The sequence below is a fragment of the Monodon monoceros genome, unplaced genomic scaffold (assembly GCF_005190385.1).
Source record: "Monodon monoceros isolate NGI ecotype Baffin Bay Population unplaced genomic scaffold, NGI_Narwhal_1 Super_Scaffold_21, whole genome shotgun sequence".
Classification (NCBI taxonomy): domain Eukaryota; kingdom Metazoa; phylum Chordata; class Mammalia; order Artiodactyla; family Monodontidae; genus Monodon; species Monodon monoceros.
In genome coordinates this window covers 111,163,790-111,190,985 of record NW_021703778.1, presented here as the reverse complement: position 1 = coordinate 111,190,985, position 27,196 = coordinate 111,163,790, and the positions used below count along the sequence as shown (strand labels likewise).

General features: G+C 40.0%; 1 protein-coding gene across 5 annotated transcripts in view; it reads right to left on the bottom strand.

The window, feature by feature from the left end:
- The window catches only part of PRORP (protein only RNase P catalytic subunit), a 121,997-nt gene that overhangs the window by 94,461 nt on the left and 340 nt on the right, over window positions 1-27,196 (bottom strand). For 2 of the 5 annotated variants that reach the window (XM_029236449.1, XM_029236453.1), the window contains exons 2-4: window positions 25,368-26,652; window positions 23,595-23,642; window positions 22,977-23,109 (exon numbers count right to left, since the gene is read on the bottom strand). In XM_029236449.1, coding sequence (XP_029092282.1) covers window positions 22,977-23,109; window positions 23,595-23,642; window positions 25,368-26,356 — 1,170 coding nt within the window. In that variant the 5' untranslated portion in view covers window positions 26,357-26,652. Of the gene's footprint in view, window positions 1-22,976; window positions 23,110-23,594; window positions 23,643-25,367; window positions 26,653-26,935; window positions 26,960-26,983; window positions 27,006-27,196 lie in introns of those variants that run through there. The other 3 variants (XM_029236454.1, XM_029236450.1, XM_029236452.1) reach the window with 3 other exon arrangements.

The following is a 27,196-nucleotide window of genomic DNA, read 5'->3' as shown; positions in this document are numbered from 1 at the left end:
AGAGGCACAAAGATTGTGGCATAAATCTTTGTGAACAGTGGTGTCAGCCTAAGTATAAAAGGTCTGTGATGGGGCTTCCCTGGTGGCGCAGTGGTTGAGAGTCCGCCTGCCGATGCAGGGGACACGGGTTCGTGCCCCGGTCCGGGAAGATCCCACATGCCACGGAGCGGCTGGGCCCATGAGCCATGGCCGCTGAGCCTGTGCGTCCGGAGCCTGTGCTCCGCAACGGGAGAGGCCACAACAGTGAGAGGCCCGCGTACCGCAAAAAAAATATAATAATAATCAGTCCTTGCTTTCTAATAATCATATGGCGTTTCTCTGCAGGCCCAGAAACCTTGTACCATCCACACAATAGTGAGCAACCTGGGAAGAGGTCACTTCAACACTTTATCTCCAAAGGTCTGGCCCATCTTTAAATGTAGTGCAAGCCCCCAAATATATTTTGAAAAAATGAATCACAGTTATTAGGTCATGAGATATTGACAACGACTGCAGAAAAGGTATTAACTTATGATAAGGCCTTTCATCTTTCACCTAATGTTTAATAGCTCCTGAGCATTTACTAAGTTCTTTTCATTTCCCAGTGACAATGCATGTGGGCACATACCTGATGAGGCCTTATCTCATTTCCCTGAAAAATACATTCTGCTCACTTTTCTCATTTTGGAGAATTTTACAGGTTAAATAATCAGGTCAACCCAAAACATAAGCATTTATATGGCATAAATCTGCCAAGAAAATATAGTATTTTTATTAATATAGCATAATGTAATTTTGCCATTCTTCATTTTTCAGTCAGCTTGCAAAGAATCACATTGCTAATTACAACAATGGTCCATCAAGAGGGATGCCTGCCTTTGAAGCAGCCTCGGTTTATCTGCTAATTCAAATCATCTGAGCAAATCTACCACTGGCACAAATGCAGGGAGCCATTTTTTTTAAAACTAGTGTTTAGGGGCTTCCCTGGTGGCACAGTGGTTAAGACTCCACCTGCCAATGCAGGGGACACGGGTTCAAGCCCTGGCCCAGGAAGATCCCACATGCCGTGGAGCAACTAAGCCCATGCGTCTCAACTACTGAGCCTGCACTCTGGAGTCCACAAGCCACAACTACTGAGCCCGTGCACCCAGAGCCCGTGCTCTGCGAGCCCGTTCTCCGCAACAAGAGAAGCCACCGCAGTGAGAAGCCCGTGCACCACAACAAAGAATAGCCCCCGCTCACCGCAACCAGAGAAAGCCCGCGCACAGCAACAAAGACCCAGCGCAGCCAAAAATAAAAAAATAAAAAATAAATAAATTTGTTAAAAAAAAAAACTAGTGTTGAAATCATCTGTGTAGGTAGCTCAATCCATACACATTCCACTCTTTCAATTATAAGTCTCCAAAAGAAAAGCCAGCATTCCTAAGTGCAGGAAATCACATTTTACCTCCCTGCAGCTGCTGCACAGCTGAGGAAAATGCAAAAAACAAAGAGGAAATGTGCCTGGAGAGCTTATTAACAAAGAGTGGAAATCCCCTTCCTCCAGATCTCCCAGTTAGCACTGCTGAGGATGTACAAGCTCTCAGGTTCAAATTTCCCTTCATGGAAGGCCTAACCACCCAGAATCAATCAGGAGCTGCTGTCTGCACTAATGGATGGGGTAGATGCCCACTGGAGCATTCCAGATTGCCACTTTAGCTATAGTTTTCACTACATAATGGAATAACATGTACAGGATTTTTTTAAAACTCCAGAACAAATATTAATAGCCCTTTTGCAAAGCAAAAACAATGTGGTTCAGTAGGAAATCTCTCTCCAGCTCTGATCTAAATTTCATCTCTCACACATTTCATAAATGGAAACAGAAATATGTTACCATGTGCAAATGACATGACAATTTTCAGTCTTTTTAAAATACTACTTGACTAAAGAAATGGACTTCCATTTTCTATGGTTACAATTCTAAACTACTTTCACTATAATGAGTATGGGGAAAAATATTACAGGAAGATGTTGCCTCTGCATGAAATTCACTAAGGATGCATTATTTTATAATCTCCCTCTTCACAACGTCTATTCTGAAAGCATATAAGCATTTATTTAACATGTCAGTTTTTTTTAAAGATTTTTACAATGGAAATTTCAAAATATACAAAAGTAGACAGAATAATATAATAATAAATCTCGATGAATCCATAAACTAACTTCATCAATTCATGGCCAATCTTGTTTCATATGTAACCCCACCTACTCCATCCTCCATTTCCCAGTTATTTTTGAAGCATATCTCACCCATCACATCATTTCACCCATAAATATTTCAGTGTGTAGCTCTCAAATATTTATGGTTTTGGGGTGTTTTTTTTTTGGCCGCACCACACGGCTTGTGGGATCTTAGTTCCCCGACCAGGGATTGAACCCTGGCCCTCAGCAGTGAAACAGCCAAGTCCTAACCACTGGACTGCCAGGGAATTCCCTGAAATACAGAGTTTTAAAACACAACTCGGGACTTCCCTGGTGGCACAGTGGTTAAGAATCTACCTGCCAATGCAGGTGACATGGGTTCGATCCCTGGTCCGGGAAGATCCCATATGCCGTGGAGCAACCAAGCCCGTGAGCCACAACTACTGAGCCTGCGATCTAGAGCTCATGAGCCATAACTACTGAGCCCACATGCCACAACTACTGAAGCCTGTGCATTCTAGGGCCCACGCGCCACAACTTCTGAGCCCGAGTGTTGCAACTACTGAAGCCCGTTTGCCTAGAGCCTGTGCTCCGCAACGAGAAGCCACCGCAATGAGGAGCCCACCCCACGCACCGCAACGAAGAGTAGCCCCCACTCACCATAACTAGAGAAAACCCACACGCAGCAATGAAGACCCAACACGGCCAAAAAAAAGCCTCACAACTCACTGGCATTATTACACCTAAAAAACCCCAACAATTTCTCTTCTTTTTTTTTTAATTTATTTTTGGTTGTGTCAGGTCTTAGATGCAGCAGGCGGGCTCCTTAGTTGCAGCCAGCAGGCTCCTTAGTTGCGACATGAGAACTCTTAGTTGTAGCGTGCATGTGGGGTCTAGTTCCTGACCAGGGATTGAACCCACGTCCCCTGCATTGGAAGGCAGATCCTTAACCACTGCGCCACCAGGGAAGTCCCAACAATTATTTCTTAACATCTCCAACAACTGATGTTCAGATTTCTTTGACTGTTCAGATGAGGAATTAATGGCCCAAGACAGTCCATACACTGCAAATGATTGATGAATCATAAATTGCTTTTGATCTATAGGTCTTTTCCCTCTCGCTCTCCCTCTCTCTTGCTCTCTTTCTCTCTGCTTGCTATTGATTTATTGGGAAAAACTAGGTTGTTTATCTTATAGTTTCCTAGCTTGGATTTGATGATTGTATCTCTGAGGTATAATATTGGATATGTCCCATATATTTCCTGTAAATTAGTAGTTGGCTTTAGATGGTGATCAGATTCAAGTTTGATATTTTCATGTACCAAATTCTTAACTCTTCTATTTCCTATTTCTTGAAACCCTGAGGGAGAAGAACCACTTGCTAAGCTTCAACCTATAGCTAACAAGTAGTGCTGGATAATAAGGAGGTGTCATGGGCTCTGCTTGAGACCTACCAACTTATACTCTGTGATGACTTATATGGGAATAGAATCCAAAAAAGAGTGATTATACGTATATGTATCACTGATTCACTGCTGTACAGCAGAAACTAACACAACATTGTAAATCAACTATACTCCAATAAAAATTAATTTTAAAAAAGATATTAAGGAAAGGCAGTGAGGTAGTCTAAACAGCTTCATACTATCAAAACGTCAGCAATGATTTGATGTCCCTTTCCTCCTTTCCAGACTGACATTGTGCTAGATACAGATTCTGCACTTTAAGTCACCTAAATCACAGTCTCCTCTTCTACCCTGCACTGTCTTCAGGGCTCTGCCCTCATCTCTGCCCCCATTAGGAAAAGATGACCTTATCTGACTTTTCTTAACACATAACTAGGTTGCCTGGCAACAGTCAGAACAAGAGTCATGAAGCAACTTTCCCATGGTTACTATAAAGATGATGTTAAATGAGTTAATAGTTGTAAGGTACTTATAGTAGTGACTAGCATATAATAAGCCTTATATAAATGTTTGCTTTAGAAAAAAAAGCATTAAAACAAATTAAGCAGAATTAATATTTGAAAAGATCTCTTAGACTTCTTCAAGAATACAAGTATACTCCCTTCTACCTTATACTTTGGAGGAATAATGTGTTTTACATACAAGTAAACATTCCAGATAACTAAGGCATGTTCCTTTAGACATCTAATTTTATTTCATTTTAATCTTTTAAAGTGAAGATAATCCAAAATGGAAACTGTTGTTAGAAATGCACTGCATACTTTATCAAATGAAGAAAGAACACTAAATGATATCTTACTAAATTTCTTAGGGACCCAGTATTTCATTATGAACATAGGGAAGTTTAATAGGGAAGAGAACTCAGATTTTGGAGACAGACAGACTTGGGTTCTAATCTTAGCTCTGCTACTAACCAATTTGGCTCGACAAAGCCACTTAACCTCTCTGAGGCCTAGCAAAAAAGAGATTCTGCCTTCCTTGTAGGATTAACAAAAGGATCAGAAATAACAAAGACCCTAGCACACTGCCTGACACATAGCAAGCATTTAATAAGTGGCAACTATTATTCATTAATTGAACAAATTGAGCATTTTATGCCAAGCACTGTTCTAAATTATAGGAATACTGCAGGGAACAAAAATTCCTACTCTCATGGAGCTTCTATTCTAATATGGAGAAAAGATAATAAAAGCATATAAAATATACAGTATGCCAGATGGTGGTAAGTGCTATGGAGAAAAGTAAATCAGGGACAGAAAACGGAGAGTGCTTGGGTGAGGGTATACATGCAATTTTAAATAGGGTGGTCAGGAAGAACCATTCTAAGAAGGCAATATTTAAGAAACGAGCTGAAGCAGGTAGACGAATAATCACACAGATATCTGGAGGAAAGGAAATAGCTAGTGCAAAGGTCCTGAGGCATGAGCATATCTGGTAGGACCAAGAAACACCAAGGAGTCCGGTATGGCTGAACGCAGTACGATCCAAGAGGCTAACAGGGGTAGGATTGTGAAGGGCCTTACAGGTCACTGTAAAGATTCTGTGTTTCAGTCTGAGCTGGAAAGCTACTGGAGAGTTTTAAGCAAGGGAGTGACGTGATCTGACATGCACTGAAAAGGATCACTCTGGCTGACAGCAGGGTGCTGGGAAACAGGGACAACAGTTAGGAGGCTACTGAAGTTGTCTTGTCTAGAAATTATGGTGCCTTGGATCACAAAGTGGTAGTAGCAAAGTTGATGAGAAGTGTTCAGATATATCCTGAAGTAAATCAACAGGATTTTCTGGTAGATTGGCGGTGGGGTATGAAGGAAAGAGGGGAGTCAAGGTTGACTGCCATTTTTGATATCTGAATAACCAGAAGAAGAAAGTTCTATTTACTGAGATAAGAAAGAATGCAAGAGGGGCATCTGTATAAAGATCAGGAGTCTGGTGCTGTAGAGAATGGAGGAGGCCTTTGTCATTATTCTCAACATCTCAGCAGCTGCTCTTTCACATTGGTAGTTTTCTCTTCCCTCAGAAGTAAGCTGTCAGCCTTCAGTACCCATGTGCTATCGTTTCTAATCTTCTGTCTTATTTATACTATTCTATTCTCTAGGAAGAACAAATGAAAAGGCAATAAAAATTGATACCTTTAGTCAACAGTAAAAGAAAACTGAATGAGAAATCTGAGAAAGCATTTTCCAAGCAAAAAAATATATTTATCACTTACAAAATGGTTACTTAGAACTCAAAATACTTTTTCCCATAAATACAAATTTATAAAAAATGACTTGGTTTCTGTGACAAACTATATCATGGGGCTACAATATAACAATAATAGTAGTAGCCTTGGACTTCCCTGGTGGCGCAGTGGTTAAGAATCCACCTGCCAATGCAGGTGACGAGGGTTCGATCCCTGGTCCGGGAAGATCCCACATGCTGCGAAGCAGCTAAGCCTATGCGCCACAACTACTGAGCCTGCGCTCTAGAGCCCGTGAGCCACAACTACTGAGCTCACATGCTGCAACTATTGAAGCCCGCATGCCTAGAACCTGAGCTCCAAAACAAGAGAAGCCACTGCAATGAGAAGACCGCACACCACAACGAAGAGAAGCCCCCGCTCACCACAACTAGAGAAAGCCCGCGCGCAGCAATGAAGACCCAACGCAGCCAAAACTAAATAAATAAATTTATTTTAAAAAATAATAGGGCTTCCCTGGTGGCACAGTGGTTGGGAATCCGCCTGCCAATGCAGAGGACACGGGTTCGTGCCCCGGTCCGGGAAGATCCCACATTCCACGGAGCGGCTAGGCCCGTGAGCCATGGCCGCTGAGCCTGCGCGTCAAGAGCCTGTGCTCCGCAACGGGAGAGGCCACAGCAGTGAGAGGACCGAGTACCGCAAAAAAATAATAATAATAATAATAAATAATAATAATAGTAGTAGCCTGGATCTGAGGAAGAAAAGCTCACAGGGTAAAAAAGACCAGGCTTTCTTGCCCTTGGCCTAAGAAAAAAATAAGTTTCTCCTCGCACACTCCTCCCCTGTTCAAACTTCCTCAACTAAAGGTGCTTCTGTCCCTCTGCCTCCAGCACTGTAATCTACATGAGACCTCCCACTCGAGCATCCTCTCCAGAGCTGCCCCCAGTAAATGTTCTCCATGTCTAAAAATCACCCACCCAAATCTAAAACAGCAGCAACCAACCACACCCACACACAATTCTTCTTCCTTTGTAAAACAGAACTCATCCAGCTATCAGGAGGAAATGCACTGCTTCAAGGTAATTCTCATAAAAATGATTGGATCCCAAGTGGTAGAATTTCAGCAAGTGCTGCCTTAGAGCAAATGAAGGACGAAGAAATGGAAATGTTTGATGTTAAGAAGGCCACTGCAAGGAGTCAGCCTGCTTCTCTTTTCACATTTTTACCCGTCCCGGGCTTCTGAAATCACTGATTTTTCTAGAAGTTTCACATTTTTGGCCACAATTCTTGCACCAATACACCTGGATGATCCAGAGATCACATGCCTGTTTTCTAGTTTTTAATTGTGGAGCTGAAGAAGAGGAAGTAGGGAACAGCATTAGTGATTAATTATGTACTAGGTAAAATGTTCGCAAGTTGAGGACCATTTATCCATTAATGGGCTTTTTATAAACAGACTTCAAAACACATGGTTTTAAAACTATACTTTGCAAATCGTTAAATTTCTCAGTTTTTTTAAACTACCAAATCCCCAAAGTTTGCCATTTACCACTCAACATTTTTTTTTTTAAATCTGGGGGAAAACCTCATATGCATCTTAGAGATAACCAAGTCTTCTAACCCACAGAAGATGAGAGTGGAAGGTTCTGAAGATTGTGATGAAGAGCTCAGCTGGTTCACATCTTTCACAGCTTGCAGCTGCCACTCTCAAATTTAAAAAAACAAAACAAAAAACCTACATTAGATCAGTTTTTATACTGACATTTCATTTGAGTCACATGTGCTGTCTTAAATCTGTAGTTAAGAGAAACACCAGAAGGCCTCCCTTTTGTCAATTAACTGAAGAGATATTATCAAGCAGAACAAATGGTTTGATTTAAACTTAACCCTAAAAACTCAATTAAATGTACTACAGGCAATTTGCCTTCCTCCAATTTCTTTTCTAGAAAACAGAATCCCAAGTCATTAAAGTCTTATTTAAGAAGTTCTAAATCACAGGATTATGGGGGACTGCTATTATGATTAAAGTTTCATTAAAAGTTACCCAAAAATCCGAGTCACGGCACCAAAAAAGAAAAAAAAAAAAGTTACCCAAAAAAAGAGCTCCACTAAAATTTCAAAATGAGAGGACCGTGGTGGGCTACTATTTCTTTCTTTTCAGTTGTCTATTTCAACGGAAATTTTTTTTAAATTAATAAATATTATTTTCCATTTTGGCAAGTGAAAGATGATGAAATAAGAATAAGAACTAAAGAGGATAAAAGAAACTAAATACAAGAGATGCTGAGTAGTAAGATTGTTTGTTTTTGTTTTAACTTCCTTTGTTAATATGTTTGTATAATAAAATTGAGGAAAATAAATTTTACTTAAACTTTTCAAATAGAAAGAAAAAGGAAACTATATCTAAAGCAGAGTATTTCTAGAGCAGTGGTTCTTCGACTCTGGTGTAAGGACCCCTGGGCATCTTTAAGACTTTTTCAAGGGATCTGTAAGGTTAAAAACTATTTTTATAATAATACTAAGATATTATCTGCCTTTTTCATGCTCATTTGCTCACAAGTGTGCAGTAGAGATTTGGTATAATATCAGAGAAGAATAACAACAATTATCTGGAAATGCCAATAAAATACTTTCACCCTTTTAGACTACCTATCTCTATGAGCCTCCATTTTCTTCATATGCTTCCACCAAAATAACAAATCACAACAGACTGAATACAGAAGCTGATATAAAAATTCAGCTATCTTCTATTGAGCCAGATAATTAAAAAGATTTACAAATATGTAAGACAATGCCTCTCTTCTCACATACTGCTTTTGATTAGATGACAGAATTATTATTGAGAAAAGATATTACTTATGTTCACACGTAATAGTTTTTATATTGTTATTTTAAATTAAAAATATGTTTAGGGCTTCCCTGGGGGCACAGTGGTTAAGAATCCACCTGCCACTGCAGGGGACACGGGTTCGAGCCCTGGTCTGGGAGGATCCCACATGCCACGGAGCAATTAAGCTTGTGCGCCACAACTACTGAGCCTGTGCTCTAGAGCCCACGAGCCACAACCACTGAGCCCATGCACCACAACTACTGAAGTCCGCGTGCCTGGAGCCCGTGCTCTGCAGCAGGAGGAGCCACCGCAATGAGAAGCCCACGCACCGCAACGAAGAGTAGCCCCCACTCATGGCAACTAGGGAAAGCCAGCACGCAGCAACGAAGACCCAACGCAACCAAAAATTAATTAATTAATTAATTTTAAAATATATATATATATATATATTTTCAAGTTTCTCAGTTTTAATTTCTAATCCAGTAATTATCAAACGGTACAATCCCACATGAACAAAAGCTCTCAGGAGTCCTTAATTTTAAGAATGTAAAAGGGTCTTAGGACCAAAAGGTTTGAGAATTGCTGTTCTAAAGGATTTCCTACTCTATAAGAAAAATATCACTCTACAAAGGAGTATTTCTTAAGATAAGAGATAGAAAGAAAGTTGCTTAAAAATGAATTTACAATTTATAGGACAAATGATTAAGCTCAGATTCGCTTTACAATTATCTGAGTGGCAAGGGAGGAACGGTGGCAGTATAAATGAAATAAGAGTGGCCGTGAGTTAATAATCATTGAGCTAGGATTTTGTTATTCTAGTCTCTCTACTTTTGCATATGTTTCAAATTTTCCCTAACAAGAAGATTAAATAAGGACAAATTCATACCTGAACAGCTGAATTTGAAAAAAAAGGCTGTAATTTAATGTTATTGTTAGAATGAAGGAAAATGAGAGGGAAAAAAATCTTACTGATATTAAACTAACACTGTCCACATAGCTCCAAATTCACCTTTTTTATCTTCATTGATGTCAATGAGTTTCATGTAGTTGAATCAGTAGTACACAGATATTATTTGCAGTTCTGCTTCACTTACTTAAAATTTACATATACAGCTCCCCTCTTTATCTACTATAACTAACTTGACAAAAATTACACAGATATCTTTCAGTTTAAGAAAGATAAAGAAGCTCATCAAATCCTTTAACCTGACTGACCTGGCTACAACCTAGAATAATCTTTTACATGTTACACTATTGCCATCTGCTGGTTGTGATGTCTAAGCACAGTAAATTAAGGTTTTAAAACAGAAAAACTAACAGTTTACCTATGACTATGGTTTTCACCCAAAATTATCCTGTAGAAAAGAAGCTGTCATACACACATTAGGGTTCTTCAAAATCTCACACTAGAAGCAGTGGTTCTGACCCCACTGCACTTTAAAATCAACTGGGAGTTTTTGAAAGCCCTGATGCCTGGGCCCCAAGCCAGAGCAATTAAATCAGAATCCCTGTTTTGTGAAAATGAAAGGCAAGCCAGACTGAGACAAAATATTTGCAAAAGATATATCTGACACAGGACTTGTACCTAGAGTCACTCTTACAACTCAATAATAAGAAAACAACCAAATTTTTTAAATGGGCAAAAGATCTAAACGCCACCTCACCAAAGAAGATATATGGACAGCAATTCAGTACATGAAAAGATGCTCAACATTGTTAGTTATTAGGAAAATGTACATTAAGACCACAATGAGATACCACTTCACATCCATTAGAATGGCTATAAGTGAAGAGACTGACCTTAATGTTAAGTGCTGGCCAGGATGTGGAGCAACTATAACCCCCTCACACTACTGGTAGAAATGTAAAATGGGACAACCACTTTGGAAAACAGTTTGGCAGCTTCTTAAAAAGCCACACACATACCTACCATAAGACACGGCCATTCCGCTCCTAGATGTGTACCCAACAGAAAGAAAAGTTGTAGTGGGTTAAATAGTGTCCCCTCTAAAATTCATGTCTACCTGGAATGTGACCTTATCCAAAAGGGGATCTTCACAAATGTTATTAGTTAAGATGAGGTCATACTGGGATAGAGTGGGCCCTAAATCAAACGGCTGATGTCCTTATAAGAAGAGATGACACATAGGGAAGAGGAGGAGGAGTGGAGTGATGCAATTAAAAGCCAAGAAACACCAAGCACTGCCAGAAGCTGGGAGTTTCTGAAGCTAGGAAAAGGGAAGAATCTCCCCAGAGTCATCAGAAGGAGACCAGTCCTGCCAACACCCTGATTTCAGACTTCTAGCCTCCAGAACTGTGAGAGAATAAATGTCTGTCATTTTAAGCCACCCAGGCTGAAGTACTTTGTTACAGCAGCCCTAGGAAACAAATACAAAAGCACAAAGTACAGGGCTTCCCTGGTGGCGCAGTGGTTGAGAGTCCGCCTGCCGATGCAGGGGACGCGGGTTTGTGCCCCGGTCCGGGAAGATCCCACATGCCGTGGAGTGGCTGGGCCCGTGAGCCATGGCTGCTGAGCCTGCGCGTCCGGAGCCTGTGCTCCGCAACAGGAGAGGCCACAACAGTAAGAGGCCCGCGTACAGCAAAAAAAAAAAAAAAAAAAGCACAAAGTACAAAGACTTGTACAAAATGTTATTAGCTTTATTTGTAATAGCTCCGAACTGGAAATAACCCAAACATCCATTAACAGGTGAATGAATGAATGAATTTACAACTGGGATATAGCCACACAATGGAATACTACTCAGCAATAAAAATGAATGAATGAGACACAAAACATAAGTGAATTCTCAAAATAATTATGAATTAAAGAAGTCAGACAAAAAAAGACGATATATTATATGATTCCCATGGTGTTTATCTGAGGTGGCAAGAGTGAGTGGTATGTGGGTACAAGAGGGAGTCATTATAAAGTGGCAGGAAACTTTTGACGTTGATAGATACATTCATTATCTTGACAGCACTGACAGTTCCACAGGCGTATACATGTGTCAAAACACATCAATTTGAGGGGAAGATGGCACCAGGAATCAATCTCCCTAGACAGACTAGACAACAGTGCACTGACAGAATCTGTCTGATCTTGTAACAATTTGCAACTCTGAAGTCTGTTGAAGGCTTGCAACTTCCAGGGGAAGACTTAAATGATGAACAGTGGTTAATTTAATCAGTTTTAGCGCTTAGAACAGCAATAGCTATCCACCTCTCATCCCAAGCCACATGGCAGGCAGCTGTACACATGTTCCTGAAGCAGTCTGCTCACAGCTTATGGGAGCCAGGGTGGTCAAAAGGACCCTGTCCTCCAAATATTGGGGATTTGTGCTCTGATTGCAGACCGCTGCTTCTGATCACAGAGATGCAGACAAAGAGGTATAATCATCAAGAAAAAGAAAATTTGAATATACCTATAACTAGTAAGGAGAGGGAATCGGTAATTTTAAAATCTCCCAACAAAAAGAAGTCCTGGACCTGATGGTTCACAGGTGAATTCTACTCAACGTTTAAAGAAGAACAAATACCAATCCTTCTTAAACTTTTCCAAAAAATTAAAGAGGAGGGAACACTTCTCAACTCATTCTTCGAGGCCAGCGTTAACTTGATACTAAAGTGTCTTTAAACTACAAGAAAGGAAAACTATAAATACTGATGTAAAAATCTTCAACGAAATACTAGCAAGCAAAATTCAGCAGCATATTAAAAGGACTATTCACCATGACCAAGTGGGCTTTATTCCTGGAATGCAAGGATGTTCAATATATGAAAATTGATCAATATAATACACCACATAAACAGAACAAAGGAAAACAACACATGATCATCTCAAATAATGCAGAAAAAGCATTTAACAACATTTGACACTCATTAAAAAAGCAAACAGAAAAACAAAAAATACTTGACAAACTAGGAATAGAAGGAAACTAACTCAACATAAAAGCCATATATAAAAACGGACAGCCAACATCATACTCAATGGTGAAAGACTGAAAGCTTTTCCTCAGGACTAGATCAGGACCAAGGCAAGGATGCCCCCTTGTACCACTTCTACTTAACACAGTACTGGAAGTTCTAGCCAGAGCAGTTAAGCAAGGGGAAAAAAAAAATAACAAAAGGCATCCAAATTGGAAAATAAGTAAAATTGTCCTTGTTTGCAGATGATATGATCTTATATAGAGAAAACCATAAAAGTACACACACACACACACACACACACACAGTCAGAATTAATAAATCAATTTAGCAAAGTAGCAGGATATAAAGTCAACACACAAAAATCAGTTGCATTTCTATAGACTAATAATGAACAATCTGAAAAGAAAATTACAGAAGCAGTTCTATTTATAATAGCATCAAAAAGAATACCTAGGAATAAACTTAACCAAGGAGGTGAAAAACCTGTACAATGAAAACTACAAAACACTGCTGAAAGTAAATAAATGGAAATAAATCCCATGTTCATGAATCAGAAGACTCAATACTGTTAAAATGTCAACATTACCCAAAGCAATCTACAGAATCAATACAATCTCTATCAAAATCCCAATGACTTTTTGTGTGTGTGTGTGTGGCAGAAATAGAAAAACCCATCCCAAAATTCAAATGGAATCTCAAGGGACCCTGAATAGCCAAAACAATCCTGGAAAATCAAAAACAAAACTGGAGGAGCCACGCTTAATGAATTCAAAACTTACTATCAAGCTACAGTAATTAAAACAGTGTGGTATTGGCATAAAAATAGACATACAGACCAATGGAACAGAAATAAATCCAGACCCTCTCATATATGTTAAAAATGACTTTTAACAAGAGTGCCAAGACCATTCAATTGGGAAAGGGCAGTCTTTTCAACAAATGGTGCTGAAAAAACTGGATATCTACTCACAAAAAAATGAAGTTTGACCCTTACCTAATACCATATACAAAAATTAACTCAAAGTGGAGCCAGGACCTAAATGTAAGATCTAAAACAATTAAACTCTGAGAGACAAAAACAGAACAAAAGCTTCACAACATTGGATTTGGCAATGATTTTCTTAGATATGATGCCAAACGCATAGGAAACAAAAGAAAAAATAAACAAATTGGACTTCATGATAATTTAAAACATTTTGTGCATCAAAAGACACTATTAACAGAATAAAAAGGCAACCCACAGCATGGGAGAAAATATTTGCAAATCATATATAGGGAAAAACATCGAAATATAGAGGAAACTCAACAACAAAAACCTAAACCTCAACAACAAAAACCCCAAGCCCCATTCAGAAATGGGCAAAGGACTTGAATGGACATTTCTCCAAAGAAGACAGCCAAATGGCCAATAAGCACACGAAAAGATGCTCAACATCACTAATCATTAGAGAAATGCAAATCAAAACTACAATGAGACACCACCTCACACCCATTAGGATAGCTACTACCAAAAAGAAATGGAAAACAGCTAGTGTTAGCAAGGATGTGGAGAAATTGGAACCCTTGCCCACTATTGGTGTGAATGTAAAATAATACAGCGACTGTGGAACACAGTATGGAGGTTCCTCAGAATATTAAAAATAGATGTAGCATATGATTCAGCAATTCCACTTCTCAGTATATATCCAAAAGAATTGCAAGCAGGGTCTCAAAGACCCATGTTCATAACAGCATTATTCACAATAGCTAAAATGTGGAAGCAACCCAAGCGTCCACTGATGGAAGAATGGATACACAAAATGTGGTATAAGCATACTATGGAATATTATTCAGTCTTAAAAAGGAAGGGAATTCTGTAACACGCTACAACATGGATGACCCTGGAGGACCTTATGCTAAATGAAATAAGTCAGTCAAAAAGACAAATACTGTATGATTCCACTTACACGAGGTACTTGTAGTCAAAACCATAATGACAGAAAGTACAATGGTGGTTGCCAGAGGACGGGAGGAGGGGAGAATGAGGAGTTATTGTTTAATAGAGTTTCAGTTTTACAAGATGAAAAGAGTTATGGGGATGGATGGTGGTGACGGCTGCACAATAATGTGAATGTATTTAATACCACTGAACTGTACACTTAAACCCAAAATCTCTAGGGGGTGGGGTCTGAGCATCAGTAATTTTTAAACATCCCCTGAACTATTAAAACAAGCAGCTGAGGCTGAGAACCATTTCATTAAAGGGTGCCATCTCATTTATTTTGTTTTGAACAAAAGCGTACTACTTGGTAAAAACATATAAGCCTGAAACAATTTTGATAATGCTCTTTTTAGATGCTTACAGAGGTGAGCTGAAATCATACATTTTTCTTAAGTAGACAAACTCAACATGGATTAGTACTTACTCCTTGGTTTATACCTCACATTCCCAAATTATAAACAAGCTTTAAAAAGTAATATTGAAAGAAGTTCCAGCTGTGTGTTCCCAGTACAAAATAACTTAAAATGCTGAACACAATATAGTTTTAATACATATTTGCAATGAATGGTGTTATAGACTGAACTGTGGCCTCCTCAGAATTTGTATGTTGAAGTCCTAACCCTTAGTACCTCTCAATGTGACTGTATTTGAAGATAAGGCCTTTAAAGAGGTGATTAAGGTAAAATGAGATTATAAGGATGGGCCCTAATCCAATCTGACTGGTGTTCTCATGTGAAAAAGAAATTTGGACACACAAAGAGACACCTGTAGATGCCTGAGCACAGGGGAAGTCTTTGTGAGGACAAACCAAGAGGGGGGCCATCTGCAAGTCAAGGAGAGAAAAAAAACCTCAGGAGAAACCAAACCTGCCTATACTTTGATTCTTGGAACTGTGCAAAAATAAATTTCTATTGGTTAAACCACTCCGTCTGTGGTATTTTGTTATGGCCGCCCTAGCAAATTAACACACATAGTAAGCAAAAAAAAAAAACACAAGATGAAAAATTTGTGGGAAATGACACTCTGGAGCTGAACCTTACCCTGGGGCACATGCCACACCCTGAGAGCCCTACCCTGGATCTGGACAGGGCCCAGAATGGCTTGTCCTCTGAAATCTTAGTCTCAAATTTTTAGTCACCTGCTCTCTGACCTCAGCCTTCCAGTTTTCATTCCTTTATTGTCACTGTACCTTCTCCTTTACTCCACAGTGAGACTACGAGCCCGAGCCCTCCCAGACAACTGCTCTCTGGCCTTATTTCCTTCCCTATCTAGTTTGGGCCCCATGGTGATTGTGTTAACTATTTTATCAGACCTACCTTCCTCTGCTCCCTATTACGTTGCCACACCTAACCAACAAAACCCAAAATCTGAACCAATGCTACATTTTGTCTTCACTACTACTCTGGGTGAGCCATGCTCTGTTGGAAAAATATTAAACCACGTATTTACGGAGAGCGATGCCTACAACTTCAATGATTCAAGTCTCAGCACCCCACTCCCTGCCACATCTTTCTGCTCGAGTTAGCATCTCTGCCATTCCTCTCAAGCACCATCCCAAGCCTTCTTCACTCTCTAGTCCTCCACTGATGCCCATCTCTCACCTTGCATCCCACTGAACATAGCACATGTCATTACCCTCAGCCTTCTTGCCTCCCATCTATATATCTGTATCCACACCCATCTTCTTTCTTTTCTAGTCTCAGAGAGGTTTCTTTCATTTCTAACCTCCCCATCTGTGCTTTTTGGCAACCCCTCCTACTTTTGAACCTTGCTCATCAGTAATGCATTCTCTACTACTTGTCCTGCTTATTCAACATTTTTATCTTTACTGACAACCCTTTCTTCACCTTATGAACATGCACATCTCTCCCATCTCCCTAAACTGTCCCTTGACCTCTACCAAACTCTAGTCACCACTATCCCATTGCCTTCCTCCTGTTTTCATCTAAACTTCTCAAAAGGAGAGTTTAACCTCAATGTGTGTTCACTCAGTTGTTATAACCTGGCTGGCTTTGGCCCTCGGTGTACTATTGACACTGCTCTTCCTAAGATCATCAATGACTCCTTACTTAGTTTGTTTTTTTATTTAAGATTTATTTATTATTTATTTATTTTATTTATTTTTGGCTGCGTCACATCTTAGTTGCGGCACACAGGATCTTCCTTGAGGCATGAGGGATCTTCCGTTGCGGCGTGTGTGTGGGCTCCTCTCTAGTTGTGGCATGCGGGTTTTCTCTCTCTGGTTGTGGCGCGCAGGCTCCAGGACCACATGGGCTCTGTAGTTGTGGCGTGCAAGTTCCAGAGCGTGTGGGCTCTGTAGTTTGCGGCATGCAAGCTCTCTAGTTGAGGCATGAGAGCTTAGTTGCCCCCCAGCATGTGGGATCTTAGTTCCCTGATCAGGGATCGAATCTGCATCCCCTGCATTGTAAGGCAGATTCTTTACCACTGAACCACCAGGGAAGTCCCCTTACTTAGTTCTGAAGTGGTATCTGCTCATTCTCTCAAAGCATGCTATAGGACTGAGGGGAAAGGAGAGACCTTTTCCTAGTCCCCACTGCGCCTTCAAAGTTGTTACTTCTCCATCGCAACTGAGGCTTATGCTGTTCATATATACCAGGGGTCAGCAAATTGTTTTCTGTAAAGGGCCAGATGGTAAATAGTTTAGGTTTCGCAGGCCCATGGTCTCTTTTGTACCTACCCAACTCTGCGGGGCAAAAGAAGCCACAGACAAGACAGGCATACATGTTTGGTTCAGTTCCAGACCACCACAATAAAGCAAATATCACAATAAAGAGAGTCATACAAATTTTTTGGTTTCCCAGTGCATGTAAAAAGTTATGTTTGTGGAATCTAAAAAAATGGTACAAATGAACTTATTTACAAAACAGAAATAGAGTTACAGATGTAGAAAACAATCTTATGGTTACCAGGGGGGAAAGGAGAGAGGGATAAATTGGGAGATTGGAATCGACATATATACACTACTATATATAAAATAGATAACTAATAAGGACCTACTATATAGCACAGCGAACTCTACTCAATACTCTGTAATGGGACTTCCCAGGCAGTCCAGTAGTTAAGACTCCACGCTCCACTGCAGGGGGCATGCGTTCGATTCCTGGTCGGGAAACTAAGATCCCACATGCTGCGCAGTGTGGTCAAAAAGAAAAAAACAAAACAAAACAAAAAACAATACTCTGTGATGACCTATATGGGGAAAGAATCTAAAAAAGAGTGGATATATGTATATGTATAACTGATTCACTTTGCTGTACAGCAAAAAGTAACACAACATTGTATATCAACTATACTCCAATAAAAATTGTTTTAAAAGTTATGTTTACATTATACTGTAGTCTATTAAGTGTGCAATAGCATTATATCTTTAAAAAATGTACATACCTTAGTTAAAAAATCCTAACCATCATCTAAGCCTTCAGTGAGTCATCATCTTTTTGCAATAGTAACATCGAAGACCACTGATCATGAATGACCATAATACAAAAATAATGAAAAAGTTTGAAATATTGCATGAATTACCAAAATATGTCAGAGACACAAAGTGAGCAAATGCTGTTGGAAAAATGGCGCCAATAGACTTGCTCGACGCATTGCTGCCACAAACCTTCAATTTCTTAAAAAAACGCAATAAAGCAAAGTGCAATAAAACAAGGTATGCCCAAATATAAATGAGTGACTGTAGCTGTGTTCCAATAAAACTTTATTTACAAAAACAATTGGTAGAGGGACTTCCCTGGTGGTCCAGCAGGTAAGACTCCACACTCCCAATGCAGGGGGCCTGGGTTCGATCCCTGGTCAGTGAACTAGATCCTGCATGCACACCGCAACTAAGAGCCCATATGCCACAACTAAGAAGTCCACATGCTGCAACTAAAAGATCCCGCATGTTGCAACAAAGATCCCACATGCCGCAGCTAAGACCCAGCACAGCCAAAATAAATCAATAAATAAATATTAAAAAAAAAAAAAGTGTAAGGGTGGACTTGGTCTGTGGGCCATAGTTTGCTGACTCTTCTTTGCTATCACCTTGTGTTGTCCCAGGCATCTGTACGTTTATTAAGAATTTGGCACCGGACTCACAGACTTCATCACCAGCCTGGCAGTTGGTAAGCATTCCATAATGTGGTTGCAGTTATTATTTTTAAAAATTATCATATGGACACTCTAATTAGCTCTGTGGATGACCACCTAGCAAGTTAGGCTCTCAGTTTCTTCATCTGCTTAACTCTCATACTCTGGATTTTGTCACCACTCCAGAGCCCTCCGTCTCTCAAATCGAATCGCTAATAGACACTAATCACTCTCACTCCCTTTATGCTTGCTCTCCAACCTCACTGAGATTCCGGTCCACTTTTATCTCCCTTGTCTCCTAATCTGTGAGCTCCTACCCATCTTTACTTCCTTCTACCAACCTTGATCTCATGGTCCGTTAATTAAGCCACCCTCTCACCTACACCCTCAACTCCTGTCTTCCCTTTTCCCTCGATGGTACCACCCTAGCAAAATCTCATCCCATCCCATCCAGCTGCCTTCTCTCTACCTAGATGGCCCGGGACTGCTGAAAATGGCTCACAGATCAATGCCCTTACAAGTGTAGTTGTTGGGACTTCAGCACCACCCAGAGATACTCTCCTCAGTTCTCCCACAAATAATCCAAACTTCCAAGGCTTAAAATTGTCCTTAAGCTCTCTCAGACTATCAAACATTCTCTCACTTTCAAATGAGCAATTTGAAAATTCTCCGGCTCTTCAGAGAAAAACTCTTTACTGTACCTACACACTTAACTTATCCACTATTCTTAATTTGTTTCCTCTAGTCCCAAAAAGAGTTGGTTCTACTTCAATCTACCAGAAATGCTCTGGATCCATCTCTGCCCCTTCTGCTTCACCAATATTATCAAAGCTAAACCCTGAACCAATCCAGCCATAAGCCTTCTTTCACTGCCTGTTAACCATGGATATGGTTCTCATCCTGAGCTTCCCCATCTTCAAATTGGTGATATCCTTTCAAGATTGTTGAATGCTGTGAGTGTAACAGGCCTAGAAGTGCCTGACAATAGGGTAATCATTCCATAAATGGTTGCAATGTTATTATGTTAAATCAATAACTTAAAGGTGAAAGGCAGATGACAAAAAAATGGGATACAGAATTGGGGAGCTGCAGCGAGGAAAAGGGAGAACACCTGGAAAGAGAAAAGGAGACAATTTCCCTTGTCATAAAATGTCCCAATCCTTCTGTGAATATATTCAGTTGCTTTGTGAATTATGGTAATTAAATATATGACTACTCTTTGTTATTCTCACCAGTCTGGAGCCTGAAACTCCTCCTGCAGTATAACATTCTCCGAGGAGAAGGTTTGCTCTGGGTTCTAAATCTTTGTCAGCAGAGAAAACTAACAAATCTTCCTTCTATTAGTCTAGAACTACAGTCAGAAGGAATCATTAAGAAGAAATTATGGCAATGTTTAGCCATTAAGAGTCTTAAACAAAAGTATTCAACTAGTGATTCCATGACTGGGGCAGGAGCAATTCAAGGTGAAAACCTGGGACATCTTGTGCCAGAAAGCACAGAGATGCTCAAAAACTGATTGGGGGGCGGGTTTGCTAGGAGGATGTCAAAGACACACAGGAGCTGGCTTGGCAGGGGTTCCCACAGGCCAAATTTGGGACAATTTGTGCATCAAAAAGAATAATGACGGTAATGGAGTCTAACACAGTTCATCTTAAAAAAAAAAAAAGAACTAGAAAATCATCACTTTGCACCATTCCGAAGGCAGAGCTCATCTCCATCATGTGAAAAACACTGGGTGAAGAGTTAATGGGTGACAGGATATCTGCGTAGTCTTGAAGTATTACTCCACAGATTACTTAATTTTTAATTAAAAAATTACAAAGGGAAATTATAAAGGAAAAAAATGCACCTTTACAGTGGAGACATCTGGCAGTCACCCTCTTAATCAAGTGATGAAACTTAGCATCAGCAACAGAGAGCAACCTGATATTATGTGACTGCTGTGATGCAGTAAGAAGCACACAGCATTGCCTGTTTAACATACCCCAAAAGCTTTTACACTGAATTAATAAAGAGAAAGCCATCAGACAATTAGTCCACAGTCTTGCTACTCAAAAGTGGTCCAAAGACCAGAATTCCATCACCTGGGAGCTTGTTCGAAATATAGAATCTCAGACCCCACTCTGGACAAGTGAGTCATAATTTGCATTTTAAACAGATCCTCAAGGGACTCTGAGGTACAAAGTTTGAGAAGCCCTGAACAAGACAAACCACCCAGACTTTTCAAAAACAATCAATGTCATAAAAACAAAAAAAGGCGGGGTTGCGGGGGAGGCGCTGCTCTGGATTTAGAGAGATATAACAACCAAAAGCAATGAGTGAATCTTGATTCAGTCCTGGGTCAGAAGAAAAAAGTTATAAAATACATTTTGGAGGAACAACTGGGAAATTTTGAATATGCAGTTTTTATTAAATGACAATGAATTAATGTGAAGGGTCTTAAATGTGATAATAGCATTTAATTACATAGAATGTTCTTATTCTTAGATACAGGGAGTTCCCTGGTGGTCCAGTGGTTAGGACTCCAGGCTTTCACTGCTGTGGCCCGGGTTCAATCCCTGGTCGGGGAACTGAGATCTCGCAAGGTGAGCGGCACGGCCAAAAACAAACAAAAAAAGAAGATACATGCTGAGATATTTAAGGTAACATGTCTACCAACTCACTTTTAAATGGTTCATAAAAACACATATAGAGGACTTCCCTGGTGGCGCAGTGGTTCAGAATCCGCCTGCCGATGCAGGGGACACGGGTTCGTGCCCCGGTCCGGGAAGATCCCACATGCCACGGAGCGGCTGGGCCCGTGAGCCAAGGCCGCTGAGCCTGTGTGTCCAGAGTCTGTGCACCGCAACAGGAGAGGCCACAAAAGTGAGAGGCCCGCGTACCACAAAAAAAAAAAACACAAATAGAGACAGAAAGCATATGTGGAATAATAACTGGTTACTCTGACAAAGAGTATGTAGGTGTCCATTGTGCTATTTTTTAACTTTTTCTTTAGGTTGAAAATTTTATTAAATAAAAAGTTGGAAGATGGGAAGAATGTTCAATTAGCCCACAAAAGAAATGTAAAGTCTTTGGTAGCAAACAGCATGATTTACACAACCCTGAATCTATCTTAACGCCTGCTTCCAAAGATAAACGTTAAGTGTTCAGCAGATATTGGATGAGAGAAAGGAAATTTGTTGAAATCATTTTAGCTGGCAGAAATTCCTAAGGCATTAAGAGCTGCTACAGCCAGTCAGCTGTCAAGTACATACAGAACTACGAATTGAATTTTCATTCAATGAGAGGCAGCAGAGTATAAAGGCAAAAGTTTTGGGGTCAGTCTGACCTTGATTTTATTAGTGGAGTGTCCTAGGGTATATTTAACCTCCCGAAGTCTCAATCACTCTATCCGTAATACAGAAATAAAATAGTATCTTATAGGGTAGTGTAAGGGTTAAATAAGATATAAGATAATGAATATAAAGCTCTTAGGATCATTTAATAAATGTTAACTATAATTTTATCAATAAAGTCAGCTAAAAGGTATTCCATAAAATGAAGATAATGTTTTCACGGACCAGATTCTGACTGTATTCTGAGGATTAAAAGTCTTCCTAGTAGGGGCATTTTCTGATAATTTTAAGTCAACGTGAGAAGGCAGAACAATTTTCACTTCTCGTTTTTATTTGGTATCTTGAAGAAAAAGCATTCAGTGAGATGATAGGCAGCCTTTCCCCAAGGATAACCTTTCCCCAAGGTAAAAGCATTTTACTTCAACTTAATCTTAGTAAACCCGCATAAAGCACTGAAGATTAGCAAAATAAAGCTATTAAGAATGACTTCAAGAATCAAATTCGATAAAAAGAAGACTTGGAAATAATTTTGTCAAGCTACCTTAAACTCTCTTGACTAGAAAACTTGTGTGAAACCATAATGCTTTCATGGGAGTTTACTGAACAGTTTTCTGGAAGCACCTAGACAAAGAATAAGCATCTATCTTTTTGGCTTAAGTGCACTTGTGCGCAGATGAAATAGGATTGACTTCAATAGATGGATGACAGTCTAACCCAATTATTCTATGAAAGTCGAAAGCAATCTCTCCTAAAGGTTGACAACTACGGCCAGTGTGCCAAATCCAGCCCACAACTTATTTTCATGAATAGTTTTACTGTATTCATTTATGTATTTTCTGTGGCTGTTTTCACTACAACAGCAGAGTAGAAAAGCTGCAACAGAGACGTTATGTCCCACAAAGTCTAAAATACTTACTATCTGGCCTTTTACAGAAAAAAGTTGTTGACCCCTGCTCAAGACAAGCAACCCAGGAATCAACAAGACCTGTTCCAGACTCACCTGAGGTGTCGTCTTTTTGTACTGGTCACCTCCATCTATCACATCCCTCATTATTTTTTCCTTGAGAAATTCATACTCTTCTGAACTCAGGTGAATAGACTCTACAGTTTTTCCACAGCCCAAACACTGACCACTGTAATTACAATTAAATGTGTTAAATAATGTCCTGAAAAAGAACTTTTTCTACAATGAATAATTCTAGGACATGAGGAAATTGGAAGGTAGTTTAAAAAAAGAACATTATAACCTTTGCGATCATCATACACATCTCACTTTTTGTAATCCAGATAATGTAACAAAATAGTGTGCCAGAAAACCCAAAAGAGTAGATGGCTGGCACCCAGACAAAGTTTTTAAAGTCATTCCTAAAACACAACTGGGTCCCAAATCTCTAGGGAAAAACATTTCTGAGGCGTCACACCAGGCTCACAGCACCTACTGAAAGAAACATTTTGAGCACTACAAATTCTCCAAATGCAAAACTGTGACCTTTTTCTTGGCTATCCTAACTAACTTAATTATCCTGTTTCTAAGGTATTCTTAAATTTTTTAAAAATAAGTAACAACAACCTAGTAAACCTGAATCGAACAAATTAAAAATAAAACATTGGCTTTTACCTTTGCTGGACTGTGGTGAACTGTCCTTTCCAATGTTCTCCAGGAACACTACAAAAAAGATTGCAAAACCAAATCACCAGAGGGTCAAATCCCTACTGAACAGAAAGATATTCGTTGTATTTAAAAAACCCGTAGGAAAGAGCTCTGAGAAGTTCTGGATACTTCCCTAGAATGGTTCAATTAGAAGAGTGGTTGCTAATACTGGGATGGGGCTAAGTAACTGATGGTACTCTACTCTGGATCTCCTTCCCTTTGCTTCTCTCATCATCTGACCCTCATCTTTAACTTGAAATCTGTCTTCACAGGACCTGCCCAGAAAGCAGCCCAGACCTCTAAATCAAAACTCAACTCTAGGGACTTCCCTGGCAGTCCAGAGGTTAAGACTCTGCCCTCCCAATGCAGGGGGCGCGGGTCCTGATCCCGCATGACGCACCGCCCAGACAAAAAAAAAAATTTTACTCTAATTTTCTCCATAAAGCTGCCAGAGATTGTTCCTGGCCCAGAGTAATTTCTTCTCTTACACTATCATTTTATACACCACTCTGAGATAACTGCCTACTATTGTATTCCCAATTAGGTCGTGAATGCCATTATAATAGATCTTACATCACGGATCATGCACAGTGCTAAGCCTAAAATTGGAGGCATTCAAAACTACTTATTGGTTTATTTGCTCAGTCAACTTATCCTTTCTTCTTTCCTCTTACAGATAATACCATCCATTCCTATTGATTCTACTGACTTCTCTCCTTTCCCAGTTCTTAATTCAAGATCTCATCATCCCTCATTCAAACCTACAATTGCCTCCAAACAGATCTCCCTGTTTCAAATCTTAATTCCTCTCTAATCTTATTTTCGCACTGTTTTGGCAGTTACTTTTTAAAAAGTACTCCAAGACCAGCACTCTTCATAACATTAAAATCCAAAATCCTTCCCATTCCAAGATTTTCACAACTTAGCTCCTCTGTGGATATTCAATAAATGTGTTAAGAAAGATAATTAAGCATGATTGCTACTTCAAAGCTCTGTAAAGATAATATATAGTAGAAAAGCAAGAGAAAAATAGAGACAAAAGGAATGAATCTGTAGGAAAGAGCCTGAAGCCAATTAGTGGTAAAGAAATAAGAGAACAAAAGACTGAAGCAATAAATCAGCACGCACACAGCCAGTAACATGAATAAAAGCAACGGGAAAGCAAAGGACAGACTTGGAGAGAGCACTCAAATGATGGTATGATCAAAAACAGGAAGGATAAAGATTTTCTTCTTTAACACATATCAGGTTTGAGCAGGATTCCTCTCTCCCCTCTAACTATTCAAGCTGGTGAAATGCATAGATTAAACAGAATATATACGTGCACATCATACTAGTCACTAGGTTTCAGAAGAACTTCTGAAAATACTAATATGACCCAAAGACAGCTCCAGTTTTCTTGCTATGAACTCCAGCCACAAGTGCTATTTGAAAATATTCACATCATACTAGACACCTCAGAAAACAAATGATCCTTCTAAAAGGAAAAAATACATAAAAACAAGTGTTCTATAATTTCCCTTTTATGTGATGAGTAGAGATTAGCACAACTTATTTACGCTGCTACTTTTTTAAAGGGAAAGAAAACTTTGTCTTAAAGGGGAAACAATCTTACTAAGAGACAGAAGAAAGTATAATCTGACTAGAGTAATTCTCAGCAACTAATAAAAAAAAGAGGAGGCTAGTTTTAGGTAACGGTATTAAAATAAAAATATACATATAAACAAAAATCAAAATTACCTTTCAAACCATGTTTTTATACTGTGTGCAAATGACTCCCCAGGATACAGCTGATTATTTCTTAGATACAAAAGAATGTCTTGCAGCTTGTTTGAATACTGATCACCTTTCATGTCTTTTCCAAAATCAAAGAAGGCTTTTAATGTTTCCAACATAGGAACAATATCATGACCTAACAACTCCTGATACAAATTCCAAGCTACATTTACATCTTGATGAAAGAGGGCTCCCTGGATACAGTCATTATAGTTCTTTTTTGAAGGAATCATGACTTTTTTGATGTCCTCTAACAGCAGCAAGGCCTCTCTCCATCTGTCTGTATGGATTAATCCCCGGATGAGAAGAGTGTACGCTCCAGATTCTAAACGCTTGTATCTGGCTTTCATGATTTCATAGACATCAATAATTTCTGACGTCTGCTTATGAAAAACGCAGAGATACAAATACCTGACCAGCAAATCATAGCCTACAATACCATTGTTTTTTGCAGCTACCCAGGCCAGCACAGATTTGGCCACATCGACAGAGCTATGGCATTTAATCATCTGTGAAATGATCCAATTTTCAAAGTTAGCCTTTTCTTTGAAATCTTCCTTCAGTTTATCCCACTCCTCTGAATTCAAAGGTTTTGTCGGGAGTTGAAAAATGTTCTTCACAGGTGGCAAGACGTGCTCTTTACTCGGAGGATTCATCTGTGATCTCTTCTTAGCCGCTCCAGCTGCAAACATGTGAGGAGAATCAGCAGAAACTTGCTTACTACTGCCCTCATCTTTTTTCCTGACATATCTGGCTTTGGCAACCAGCAGATTCATTGCTTTGGTATTTTGTGGAGACACCGTTTTAAGAGAAAACCACTTCTCTTGGTTCTTGATGCCATAACAGTCTTTGAGAAAGAGAGAGAGAGAAGAGTGACCTGGGCCTAGCCCAAGGTATGGGTTGCTCTTCCAAAGTTTAGGAAAGCTTCGAATACCAGTGAAATAGAAAGTCATTATGCAGTTAAATCAGCACCAGATTGTGAGAGAGATGTTCAAAAAGCCCCAACTTCTACAGCATAATTAAGGGATTTGGGCCAGGTAGGGGGCGGAGATCGAAGCGCAACTTTCTAAAAGATGATTTTCAGCTTCTCACAGACAAATCAAATGCTTTTGGGGCTAGCAGCAACGAAGCTTAGTTGAGTTCTCTCCATTAAACAAGGATACGGGGACATCCAACCTTGGTCGCAAGTTCCAGGACGAGGGGACCGAGAAGGAATCCTCTGGTGCCTGTTATGTTCCAGTCCGCGAACCTGAGGAAAATGCACAAAGAAGACCAGCCAGTTGACTCACGTGGATCACAACTTTCCTTGAAAAGGGGCCGGATCCCACGGGAGCCAGGCTGCAGAAAGGGCGAAAAGTCGGAAGTCCCCTACCCCAGACCCATCGGCAGCCAGGACAGAGGCGAAAGCCCGAGTCTAGGGGCCGTGGCCGCCAAACTCGTCAAATAAGGAAATGGGAGTGGGGAAGGGGCAGAGAGCTGAGCCGAGCCAGCGATATTAGTAAGGAAGGGAGGTCCACGAGGGCACCACCTACTGTGTACGGATCTATCACAAACGAAGTTCACTTGATTCAACCACTCACCGCAGCCCTCACGTACCATACAACCATAAACGCGGCGGAAACTACCCCGCCCACAATGCACCGCGACGGCGCGGCCGCGGAGGCCTGACTGAGCCAGAAGCAGGCCTTCCGCCCGGCCTAGCGGCAAGAAAAAGGTGACTCTGAATCTTTTACTGGCAAGAGACGGCACAAGCGGCTGCTGAAGGCGCCTACTACATTCAGGGAGACTTTAGG